At 37.9% G+C, this 12,622-nt stretch overlaps 1 protein-coding gene across 2 annotated transcripts in view; it reads left to right on the forward strand.

Moving 5' to 3' along the window:
* LOC137887269 (CUB and sushi domain-containing protein 1-like) overlaps window positions 1-12,622 on the forward strand; it is a 361,990-nt gene that overhangs the window by 119,680 nt on the left and 229,688 nt on the right. For both annotated transcript variants that reach the window (XM_068730105.1, XM_068730106.1), the window contains exon 3: window positions 5,816-5,928. In XM_068730105.1, coding sequence (XP_068586206.1) covers window positions 5,816-5,928 — 113 coding nt within the window. The remainder of the gene's footprint in view (window positions 1-5,815; window positions 5,929-12,622) is intronic.

The following is a 12,622-nucleotide window of genomic DNA, read 5'->3' on the forward strand; positions in this document are numbered from 1 at the left end:
TATTAAATAATACATTTATGTTTTTTAAAAATGTTGCAACTGCTTTTTTCCATGCTCCCTATTCACCTGAAATGAAACGAGGCCTCTGAGCTTTTACAGATAGCCGACCTGAGTCTGCCTCTACACTCAGGCATACTCCTCACACTGCAACATACCTCGCACCCTTTTAATCATGGTGTGTACTTAAGCCTTCAGTGCTCTGCCCACTCTCCTGCTTCATGCCGGCTGCCACATAACTCACCTGAAAGCAACTGTATGCTGTCACTAGCTACTACTGCTGTCGTCGCTGCTACTGATGTGCATATAGAATCTCAAAAGCCCCATCTTCACCTCCGCATCCACCAGGCTCTGAGTCTTCCCTTATTGAGGAAAAGAGTATTCTTGTTTCATACTCCCTCCTTAGTCTTTTCTCAAGGGGGGCGACAAGGTTATAGTGTAGACACTTAACATCTATGTTGTATATGTTCTACACTCAAGTATCTATTCCACATGAGTTGACTCACTGAAATACACTGAGCTGCAGTAAAATGTCTGAACCAACTTTAAAAGTTGAGTTGTTGAAATGTTGCTCTTGGTGGGCCACTTGTAAGCCAAATGTACCAGCAGATTGCAAGGACATGCTAAAGGTCCTCAAGCTTTCATATAGACATTTGCAGAATAGAAAGTCTCCATGAAATTGAGTTGCTTTAAATAACTTCCACTGAAATTATTAAATGAGGAGTGTGTTAAGTTAAAGAAAATGATCAATATATTTGACAATACAATACACAAATGACTTCAGACCACCACAATCCTGTCTTTGAATTCCATTGTAACAATATGTCAAGTGGATAACAACACATTTTACACCAAAATACTATTAACTCCTTTTTGCGGCGATTCATTTTCCGGGTCTCCTACTAGGTCTCCTCTTTCATTTCAAACCACACCAGTTGCATTATTTTGAGAGACCAACTCGTTAACTTGATTTATTTTCCTTGTCTAATATATGAAAAGAATGGTATTTGGTAATACAAATAACACTGATGCTAGTTCCCAATAGCAGGTATGCCTTTTTACTGTACTACCCAATCCAATCCAATCTAAACAGGATTTTAGCGTTATAAGAGCCTGTCAACATCAGACATGCCCACAGTCTGATACACTGTTAAACAGGCGGATACAGATGGGCAGTCGGACAGATGGATGGAGCAACAGAAAGGCACACAGGCAAGCTGGCTGGGTGGTCATTGACTATGAAGACTGGCTGTCTGGGATCATTGAGTGGCTGCCCGATTATATAAGCTGGTTGAATGTTTGGACAGTTGACCATTGGATGAACAACCCGGCTGACTTATTTTTGCATAAATGTCAAACAGCTGTAGGATCAGTGTGCTGGCCTGATTGGGAGGGAGAGCGAGATGGAAAGAAAGCAGGGAGAGGAGGAGAAGTGTCGGACGGAGAGAGAGAAAGACACAAAGAGAGAAACAGAGCTAGACAGGGATACAGAATCATGTCGGTCTATCAGTACAGTGACAGCTAGACGATTACTGCTCATTACCTGATTGACTGATCTGATGTGTGTGTGTGTGTGTGCGTGTGTTTTTTTACAGCACCATTTTATTCCCAGAGACAGACATAAATGAGATGAAAATGCTTATGTTTGAATATACACGATGTGTTTAACTTCATGTGTACATTTTGCACTGCTAATGGTGATTTACAACCGTCCATGTGTGCATATAAGGAATATTCCAATGTTTTTCCCAATTAATACATAATTCATTGATAAACGTGTTTGAGCAAAATATTCATCAAGGTCGATGCCAGAGTTTCTTTCAAAGGCCTTCACAAACAGATTTACCTCTGCAGATTTCAGTAGCAGCCATGGTTGCTCCAAAAATGCAGCCAGATCAATAGAAGTCTCATACATACCGCCAACCACTCCTTAAATCTCTGACCAGTGTCAACAATTCACCGTGGCCCCAAGAAGAAATGCTCTTGAAAGTGCATAGGCCCATGAAATAATACAAAATCAAGGAGCAAAGCATGATCACAATAATTACTTATATCCACGTCACTTGGTAACATTTTATTTGTTGAGTGGTGAAATATTCATGTGAGCATGCAACCGCTGTCCCCTGTGGGCCACCAAGGTGATTTATTATAGCCTGTGACCAGGCAATACTCTGTCTGGTGGAGAAAAATAGAAGGTACACTGAAAATGCAGCACACAGTCTGAAAATTGTGTCACACTGCCAAAGAAAGAAATGCCAATCACATGTAATCCATAGAATCCTGAAAAATATATAGTATATATATAATATATACAAAAAATGATGGATGAGGCTAGAGCTGGATGATTTGCAAATATCACAATATTTTTGACCAAATACCTCAGTATCAATATTGAGACAATATTTTAGGATTGACCATTGGTGCTTTCACAAAATATAACGCAGTGAAATTTTTTATAAATTATCATAATTTATGTTGGTATAATGACTAAGTGTGTAAAGGCAATAATAGAACAACAGCCTGTTAAATTCAGATTAGGACATCACTTGAAAATCACTATGACAAAACCAGGAAAAGACAACGCTTGTGCCATATTAAGAAGTAACGATAACAAAAATGTAAGACCTTATCTAGTCGCATATCACTATATCAATACAACAACAATATTTTGCCGTTAGGTGCTGTGAGAAAACTCACAGCACCTAACGGTAGCAGAACATACATTTCCTGTTAGCCTTGCAATAGCACATTGCTGTTTGATTTAGTCAGCAATCAGATTGGATTTTAAAAACAACAACAATAACAACAACGTAGAAATAGTGGAAAGTTAACCAAGTAACTTAGCTTTACTTGTATTGGCAGGTATTAGTGCACCAGCAAAAAGCTGTTAGGAAATTACGTCAACCAATGTAAAATTAGGGATGAACAGAAGCACAAGATACTGTATATTAGCTTACAATAGCAGGTGAACTATACACAGAGCTACAATTGAAAACATTTAAAACATTGGAATAAGCTACTGAATTGAATAAATTGCTAACTAACAAACTTTCACTGTTTTGACAGTACTTTAAAATCAAATAAAAATAATAGGAAAGTGTAAGTAGATTTATCTTTTTTTACTAAAATATTAAGCAACCACACAAGTGAAAACCGTTATTAATTAATACAACTTGAAAAATCAACTTAAAACTAAAATACAGTTTTGTAGAATAATGGATCATGATTATTAAAGGTTTCTCGGGGTGTTTCTTAAGTTTAGTCAGAAATTTTAAAACTATTAGCATGCCCTACCCTCTACTGGCATATCCAGCGCACAACATGGACCTGAATGCTCCGTCTCAAAAAATCATTTAACAGCCAAAATATCCCAGCAGTTCAATTACTTGCTCAGTAATCAAACTTCATACAAATTGAAGAAAAAAAAATAGGTGCCAGACACTGCTGTGGCTAAGTAAAGAAAAGATCTTATTAACACCTATTAGAGGCAAAGCCTCTTTCCTCCTCCTTCATTCTCGCGTCTCACCACTCACCTTTCCGTTCTGTCCTTCCATCTCTCCTCTTTTTCCTCCATCTCTCTTTCTGTTTGTCGCTTTTCGTGTGCTTCCTCCATCCATTCTTGTCTGTCCTTTGTGTCCTTGCTTTGAGGCCAGAGAATTCAAATCATTAATTTTTCTCCGTGCTCTGTTTTCACTGTCCTTTTTTGTTAAATGGCTCACGCTGTTTTGTCTATCCACCTTTCTTTCCCTTTGGCTTTATCCAAATCATGTTTTCCTCTTTTCCACTTCTCACTTTCATTCTCTCTATTTTTTTGTGTTTCTCCCCAGCCCACCTCTCGGTTGACCGAGCAGACCTTTCAAATGATGAAAAAATATTTGTAGAAAATGACTAATATAGAAACCAGATTAATTGTTGTCATACCTTGATTACATCAGCACTTGGAACCTATGTTAACGTTTGTCTACTTGCATTCCCTTTAGTTTTTGTCTCTCCTCACCTTTCACTGTTGCATACTTTTGTGGTGTAGAGAACCAAGGATTTATTAATCAAAATTATGTCCAATCATTGTTCTCCTGATTTGGATATATCAAGAGCTACTTGACTCTGTACTTCAGTTTGCTCGCTCTTCCATGTACACTCGAAAGTAAAATAAGCTCACTTAATGCTTGTTCATGTCCTGCCCTGCTTAAACACTGACATAATTAAATGTAAACGTGACATGATACATAGCATATATAAAAGCAACTGAAAAAACATTAAAAGTTAATATATGCTATTTTGTCGCTGCTTGTCTGGGTCTTGGTCTGGTCGCTGTGGCAGCAGGAATATCAAGGTAGCCCAGGAGTCCCTCAGAGTTCCTCATTCGTGTTCTGCACCTCTTCCTGGGGGGGACCCAGCCGTTCCCAGGCCACATAGAAAATTCCCTCCAGTGGGTTCTTGTTCTGCCCCAAGGTCTGCTCCCAGTGATACGTGTCCAGAATAAATCCACAGAGAGCTATCCACGAATCTGACCATTTTAAAATCATCTCAGCTGGCACTTTTCAATACAAGATAGCAGTGGTTCTAGTGGTATTTTGGTCCCCTGCAGGTGTTCAGCCTTTCTACCCAGGGCTTTGGGGGGAGGATTTGGGCTTGGGACACTGTAGACATACTGGAAACATGATAACGTAACCTTCAAATTCACAAGATACTTGAAGTCCTTCATTCTGAGCAGAAAAGGAAGTTGCACTGTGTGTGTTGTAATCCCAGCTTCTCTGTTCTTTGTTTGAATAGCTTTTGTGTCTTTTAGTGCATGTGAGTGTGCTCCACTGGCTAGCTTATTGGGTTTGGGTTGCATTTTAGGTTTTTTGCAAAGTTTTTACTTTTTGTCAGATCCTGTTGCTGTAAAATAAGAGGTTTTTTTTAAATGGAATCTGTTGCTCGGAATACACTGCCGTTTCTGTCCACAGGGACCGCAGAAATTAACACAAAATGAACGTTCCTTGTAGTAGCTTTAAGCTGCATCTCTGTTTAATGCATTTCTATACTTAGAAAAGTGCAGCAAGTTCAGTTATTTAGCTCACATTGACTTAAACTTGGAAGTGATTTTCCATGCCAGAACTTCCAGTCATAATATGAATATCACATATTAGTTTCTTCATTATATTGTTTGTTAGTTGTAACGCTTTAATCTACATTATGCTGGCTTCATTATGTACAGTATAGGCAATTCAATACACTATTCATCGTTTTGAATTTCAGCTCTGTGTTGTGTCCCCCCTATTCTCCTCCCTTAATCGTTTAACCATTACCTCTCAATTAAAAATCAAGGGGCTGTTTCAGCTCAACCTCTGGTGTAATCAAGAGCTCACCTTGCTGTATCAGGGTCAAACAACACCAAACTTTTCCTATCACATTAGTTTCACTGTTAAAGTGTAAATTAAATTGCAGCATGTTTTTATTTGGGATTTTCATTCTGTATTTTAGAGTGTCTGTGCTAACAGCATGGTTGGTTATTATGAATAGTGGATCTTGTGCTCTGTAGCTCAGTGGCGCTTCAAATTAAAATAGTTTATTTTTAGAGAGTGATACGAAAATCACTGCCTGTACTCCTTTTCTTCAATGAGGAAGATAGCTGACCTACCTGATCTCAGGCCAGTAGGAATCTCTATGGCTTCAGGGCTGTGGGTCTTAACCACAACATCTCCAATGAACACAATTGTATTTTACTGCCAGATACATGTATTTTGCTATGTTTCATGTTTGATGCTGCCTTATCGTTTGTTTCAAAAGTCAACTGTCTTGCTGTGTTTCAGAGACATTTCTTATGTTTTTTCAGGTTGTCAGGATTCATGCTGCCCTCCCCTCTTGTCAGCAGTGGATCTATATTGGCCTTGTGGTTTACCACAGACTTTGCCGTCAGTGCGCAGGGCTTCAAAGCTGTATACGAAGGTAAGGCAATGTGTGAATGTACATAGTGATGTTTAAGTGCTGGCCTTGATGCACAGACAATTTCTGAGTTAGTAGTGATGTCTTGCAAGGTGCAAGTTTGTATAACAGTGAGCTTTAAGGAGTACATTAAAGGCCCCGTGTTTAAGATTTAGCGGCATCTAGTGGTTGGTTGCAGATTACAACCATCTAAATACCCCTCAGCTCATCCCTCCCTTTCCAAGCATGTTGGAGAACTACGGTGGCCTTCAGTTAGGGAGAGTTATCATTAGGATTTCAGTACAACTAGCTACTCTCATCAATACTTTGCTTTTCTACATGACTATATAATTGCTTTTAAAACTATATAATTGCTTTTAAAACATATATATATATATATATATATATATATATATATATATATATATATATATATATATATTCAAAAAAAACAAATGCATTCAGAACAGGATTGGAATTCATATTTAAAATAAATATAAATATTGTTCATAGAGCAGCTATACGGTTATGTTTACAACAACAAAGTCACTATATAAAGTCATAATATCTTACTGGAAACAAATGCTGTGCTTGTGTAAACATAGTGGGGATGGCCGATTGAATTAGGTTTCACTTTCGTTTACATGTTCACAGATGTATTGATAAAATATTGGCTTTTTACTCGCAAATATTTTATTCCACATCCAGTAACAAGCCTAATTGCTTTCAACTCAAGTATTCTTCACTTCACCTTGTTCACTTCACCACAGCGGCCTTTCTGCTTTGTGCCTGTGTCTATGTGTGTGTGTGTGTGTGTGTGTGTGTGTGTGTGTGTGTGTGTGTGTGTGTGTGTGTGTGTTTGCGTCTGTGTGTGTGCGTGTAGTTAGAGGAGCTCAACCCGACAGGGAGAGCAGAGCAGATGCGCGATGCATCATGATAATAAATGACATCAAAACATTAAAAACGAATAAAAACACTTGTAACTTCGTAGTTTATCAATAATCCGTTAATTTAGCACCGCGGGTCTATGTAATACTGGGTTTCGAAACGTATCCCTACCTACAGATAACGTGAAATGCAAATGGCTCTCACCAGTTTCAGGTGATTATGCACTGATTGATCCCCTAAATGTTACACACTGTTCCTTTAAGTATTCACAACAAGCACTGTCTTTCTAAACATCACATATTGTTTATGACAAAGTATCCAGGTGACAGGAATGGTTACAGTTGCTTGAGAGTGACTTTGATGACAATGTTTCACACCTTGTTTCTGTTGATCAATTGGTATGTAATCCAGGTTATCATAGTTTATTAATCCCAAACTTTTTGAAATCATCCTTGTTTATCTTTATATGAATCGGATGGTGTTTGTTAGGAATCAGAACTTAGAAAGAATTTAGTTTTTTATGTCTTTGTGGCAATTTATAGCAGAGATATTCTACACTTCTTTTGATCAAAACTGTAGGGCTGAAGCCTACCTCTGATATATGAGAATAACTGTTAGATGTATATAACTGTATATACATGTTCTGTATTCATGTGTTCTGTATTTTTATTTCTACATCGAGAGATCCGTGTTCAGTGCGTTGACTTCCTGGCTGTTTGTCGTTTTGCTGTGTGTCTTGCGTGTTCGTTATGCACGTAGTATAAGACCGCTCCATGTCTGCGTGCCTGTTGGGAAGCGACACAAATTCTAAGACTGACCTTTTGAAGATGCCACACACACACGCATGCACGCACACACACACACACACACACACACACACACACACATACACAGTATGTTCCATTACACTTGCATAACAGTTCATCTATGAATCATGAACTCTAAATATCAAAGACAAATGCAAGAGACCACATATACACACTCTTACTCCCCTGTGTGTATATGTGTCAATGTGTGTGAGTGTGTTTTATCTTTATCAATCTCTGCAAACTGCAAATTGTCTGTTGAGTCTGTGTGTGTGTGTGTATATTCCTGGATGTTTGTCATTTGTGTGTTTGTGTATGTTAAACAGAAACCTGACAGACATTAAACCTTTTCCCAGGAAGTACCAGGAAGTACTTTGTCTTCATTTTTTTCTTTCCATTGTTCTGTTTCACATCTGTGGGGACCCTTAAGTGTGTTTGTTGCCTCAGGAGTAATTGTGATTGTGTGTGTGTGTGTGTGTGTTTGTGTGAATGTATGTGTGTGTGTGTGTGCAACTGACAGGTCTTTCTGCTAATGTCTTTTTTGTGTGTGTTGCTTCATCTTGCATTGATGTCCCAGACTTCAAACATTCATTCATGTCTGTTTGTGAATGTGTGTGTGTGTGTGTGTGTTTGTGTGTATGTAGATACTGACAATATATGTGTATTGTGAATGTTTGTGTGTCTAAATAAAATGGCATTCATGTATCAAAACATTTATGAGAGAGTGAACATTAGTAACAATAATGAGAAAAAAACAAAGACATAATTGTATGTACATTACATATTTGATTCAATATAGATATAAGTATATCAGGGTATCAGAGAAAAGATCAACTTTGACAATAAACACTGTGGGTCTGTTGTATGTGCAATTATATATGAAAAGGAAAAATTAAGGCAAGCTAATGTAGTTGCATTGTTCAAATGATTCTCATCACAAATGAGAAACTAACAATTATCACATGCCATATCATTTTGCACATATAAAACAATTTACCAACACAAAGTCATTGTGCATTGAAAAGGTAATTCCATGCGTAATATAACACGATCAAATATGAATCAGTTGTGCTTCTCAAATTCACAGACAATTTCAGAGAAGTTTTAGGGAGTGCTTCTGACATTGCAACTTAAACCACACTTTAAAGATAACACTCAAATATTCCTGTTAACTAACACCATCCCAGTCACGACTTTTTGACTTGTGAAACAAAAACACTGCTTAAGTCGTTCACACCACAGAAAGACAGAGAAACGTGATTTTAAACAAAGTTAGAAGCACCTCTGTGACTGCAGATCCAACATTCAGCTCTAATATGGAAAACTTCTTAGAATCTGCAGAGTTAGACAGGCAAAAGTTTTTCATCCTTCCCAGAAAAACATTGGGGCCACCTACGATGTGAGGATCCTGAGTTGAATATTTGATGTGATTATAATTTCAGCAGTATTCGTGTTCACTGGAGGGAAAGTTTTACTGTGCATATTGACCTTTATGCTCTTTTATTTGTTCTTTGACCTCTATCTCTGTTCAGCTATGTAAAGCAGGAGACATTTCACATATTTTGCATTTATGGCTTATATGAATACTGTTAGGAAATGATCATAAAAATACTTGGGTATTGGTTACAGGGTCAGGAACTTGAATTCATAACCTTTTGAGATCTGAAGTCTCTTCACATAGTACATTTTTATCCCCCTCCCAACTCCCTTGTAGATTTGACAAGATGACAGTGAACACATCATGGTCTAGGACCAAGGTCCACAAGGGCTCAGTCCACAGGTCCAGGAGGTGGACATTGGGTTCAGTCATACATTGTTACAGTCTACAAATCACTAAACTGACACTTCCCTTCAGTGCCTGTGAACTTTGAAGTTACATTCAAAGAAATCTGTTTTGTTCTCCCTGTACTACAGTGAATCACACAGTGTTTTGTTCTCTGTTTTTGATAATGACCTTAAAGACACATTCTCTGATTTTGCTAGAGTCTAAAACCGTACCCAAATCCCAGAACCTCTTTCTAGCTTACTGTTGATGTTTTGCTGTGACACTTATCTTTAATGGCTGTGTCTTTGTGTTTTGGCTGTTGTCCCCGATGTCGTTATGGCTTCATGCTGCAGTCAAATGTCCCTGTGGAATTAAAGAAATAAGAACAAAGAAATTACATAACTGAACTCTGTGAGCTGATTTAGCCAAATGACAGTTTTTCAATGAAGAAAATATTATTATTCATTCATAATTACATAATCCCAACATATTATTTCCCTCCTCTCTGTTTCTTCTTCCTCCATGTCATTCTACCCCTCCCCCACCACCGCCTTTCATCTGCCTTGTTCATTTAAACATATTCACAATAAATCTATTCGGCCCTGTTTTTTTTATTGTCCGTAACAACCTGTCTCGTCTGTAAGCCCCCCTCTGTTAACATAACCAGTTAACAAATCTTTTCTCTGTTCTATTCCTTTCATTAAAGGAAACCAAATTGAACTATACGTCTGAACACATAGCTAACTGATAAGAGTCGCCTGAGAGAGGGATGGATGGAGAGAAAGAAAGAGAGAGGGAGGTTGGGTCAAATGAAGCTATAAGTGTTGGAAAGTGAGGCCTTGCTGATAACAAAGCAAGTTTGCAGACCAGCTCTGCAAGACGAGATAATCATCAATTAATTTCCCCTGAAGCTGAGAGAGAGCGAGAGAGAGAGAGAGCGAGAGAGAGAGAGAGAGAGAGAGAGAGAGAGAGAGACCTTGATGGAGGATTTTTTTTTGTCACATGGAATTCTTCCATCTCTTGAAACCATCATCTCTGCCTGTTTCCCCTGCAAAAAAATAATAGAATAATTTAAAATATTTATATTTGTTGCCTCTGTGCACAGGGATCATTTGGTGAGGGTAAACTCTTAGCAGCTTCATCGGGATTTGTTGTTTTTTGTTGGAAACAAGATTAAGCTCTGGGTTGTCCACTAGGACCCGCTCTCCACAATTTTTTTTTTTTTTTAACGTAAAGGATTCTTCGGTTTACAGTCCTGCTGGAGCTGGAAGCTTTACGTGTGTTTAGCACTCATGGTGCCAAATGCTAAAAGTTATAAATATTTAGAGCTTTAGTGAAAGATTGCCTGGCCTCAAATGAGTTTGCAATTGTCGCTAAGCAACTAGAAGCACTACCAGCACTTCCTTGGAGCATTTGTTAAGTGTTGCTACTCATAAAAAGAAACCCACTGGAAACAAGGCTTTACTTTCTAGTTCACAATAGTGACCGAACTGAAAAAAAAGAAGGAAAAACTGTATAAAACTGGCGCAAGTCAGTAAATTGAATAAATTGAGCCCCTCTTCAGAAAAAAAAATGAAGAAATTAATCCAAATTCTTTCAAATGTTTTACATGTGAATCAATTCAGTTGGGAAACTTGTTTCAGAGCAGCTGTGGTGCTTTTTACTGACGTTATATTGAATATAAATGTTTAGTAGGTTCAAGGGTTTAAGCAGGCGAGGCACTGCAGGAAAAAGTATTGTTTTTCATGCAGTGATTTCAATTTGAGATTCTGGATCTACCAGACTAGTGCTAACAAAACATCCAAATTACAGATTTAGATGTTTTTTTTACTACTTTATGTATTTGCATGTGTAGATTTCTCCTAAATTCACCAAAAGCTAGCATTAGCTAATGGCAGTTATTTTGTTTTATCCTGTTCACATGTAGTGTATGTAAATGTCATTTTACAATACATTTCTTTAGAGGCCGTTTTTTCAAAACAAACTATTTTCTAATACTCAAAAGAAATCTTCACTTTAGCAACACTTAGACATCAGACTTCCCTGTTTCATCCATATATATATTCTGAAAATGTTATGAGTTTGTTCATATATCATATGGTCTGTATAACAATTTATTTCTAAAAACATGGTGACATTTTTTTTTTCATGCCTCTTACAGTACTTTCTGCTTTATGAAATAAAAAGAGACATCTAAAAATCTATAAAAAAAAGAAAAAACTCAGTCTGTCAGTCTCTTAGTTTAAAATAATTACAGACTAATTATACAATATAAATACAAATTATGATATATATTGTGTACTTAATGACAAACTGGTACATCTTATTGTATTAGCTAATGTATTTTCAATGGGTACATTTTTAAGGCCTGTATACAAATGACCATAAAACCAATTATTTCCAATTTGTTTTATTGAATACGAATACTACGAATAAAATTAATAATAAACTGCAATATGTACTACAGCAGTTGAGCTGTGTGTGTGTGTGTGAGGGAGAGAGAGAGAGAGAGAGGGAGGGAGAGAGAGAGAGGGAGGGAGAGAGAGGGAGAGAGAGAGAGAGAGATTATTGACTCCCAGCACCACCTTAAAGACTAAGTCGAAACATCATCATCAAAGTCTCAACCTCACACACCCACTCTCCCCAAACACATACATGCACTCTGAGAGAAAGAGGCCGAGTGTACGTTTTGCAGTCCCTAGGCTAGTTGCAGAGTTTCCTCTCCTGTTGAGGGACTTCTTTGAAAAACACGACTTGGAAAGCCTTAAAAGGGACTTTGCACATTAATCACAGGCACACACACATACAGACTCAAGCACAAACATATGCGTACACATGCATACACGGCTATTGGAGATTACAAAGGGATCACTCTACAAAAGCATTAGAGAGAGAATAAAGATACGAAGATGTCAATACATAAGAGGGAAGAAAGAGAGAGGCAGGCCTGTGTGTGTGTGTGTGTGTGTGTGTGTGTGTGTGTGTGTGTGTGTGTGTGTGTGTGTGTGTGTGTGTGTGTGCATGTTCCAGTGCATGTGATACAGGTCACAGTTATTTTTATTTTTTTTCTCATTTCTTGTAACCATGTCACCACCATGTATAGGTTATGATGGGTGTCACTTTTACACTGCATTACAACATGTAATGTGTGAGTGCCCATGCCTGAATGTGTGTATATCTGTAAAATTGCAGGTGCAATGCACGAGTTCAATCCTCTGTGGTTCGTCTTCCTCCGTCTCTCTCTCCTCCGGTCCTCTCT

This window comes from Cebidichthys violaceus, unplaced genomic scaffold (genome assembly GCF_023349555.1).
Source record: "Cebidichthys violaceus isolate CVI_PGR_0920_01 unplaced genomic scaffold, fCebVio1.0.p SCAF_5, whole genome shotgun sequence".
Taxonomy (NCBI): domain Eukaryota; kingdom Metazoa; phylum Chordata; class Actinopteri; order Perciformes; family Stichaeidae; genus Cebidichthys; species Cebidichthys violaceus.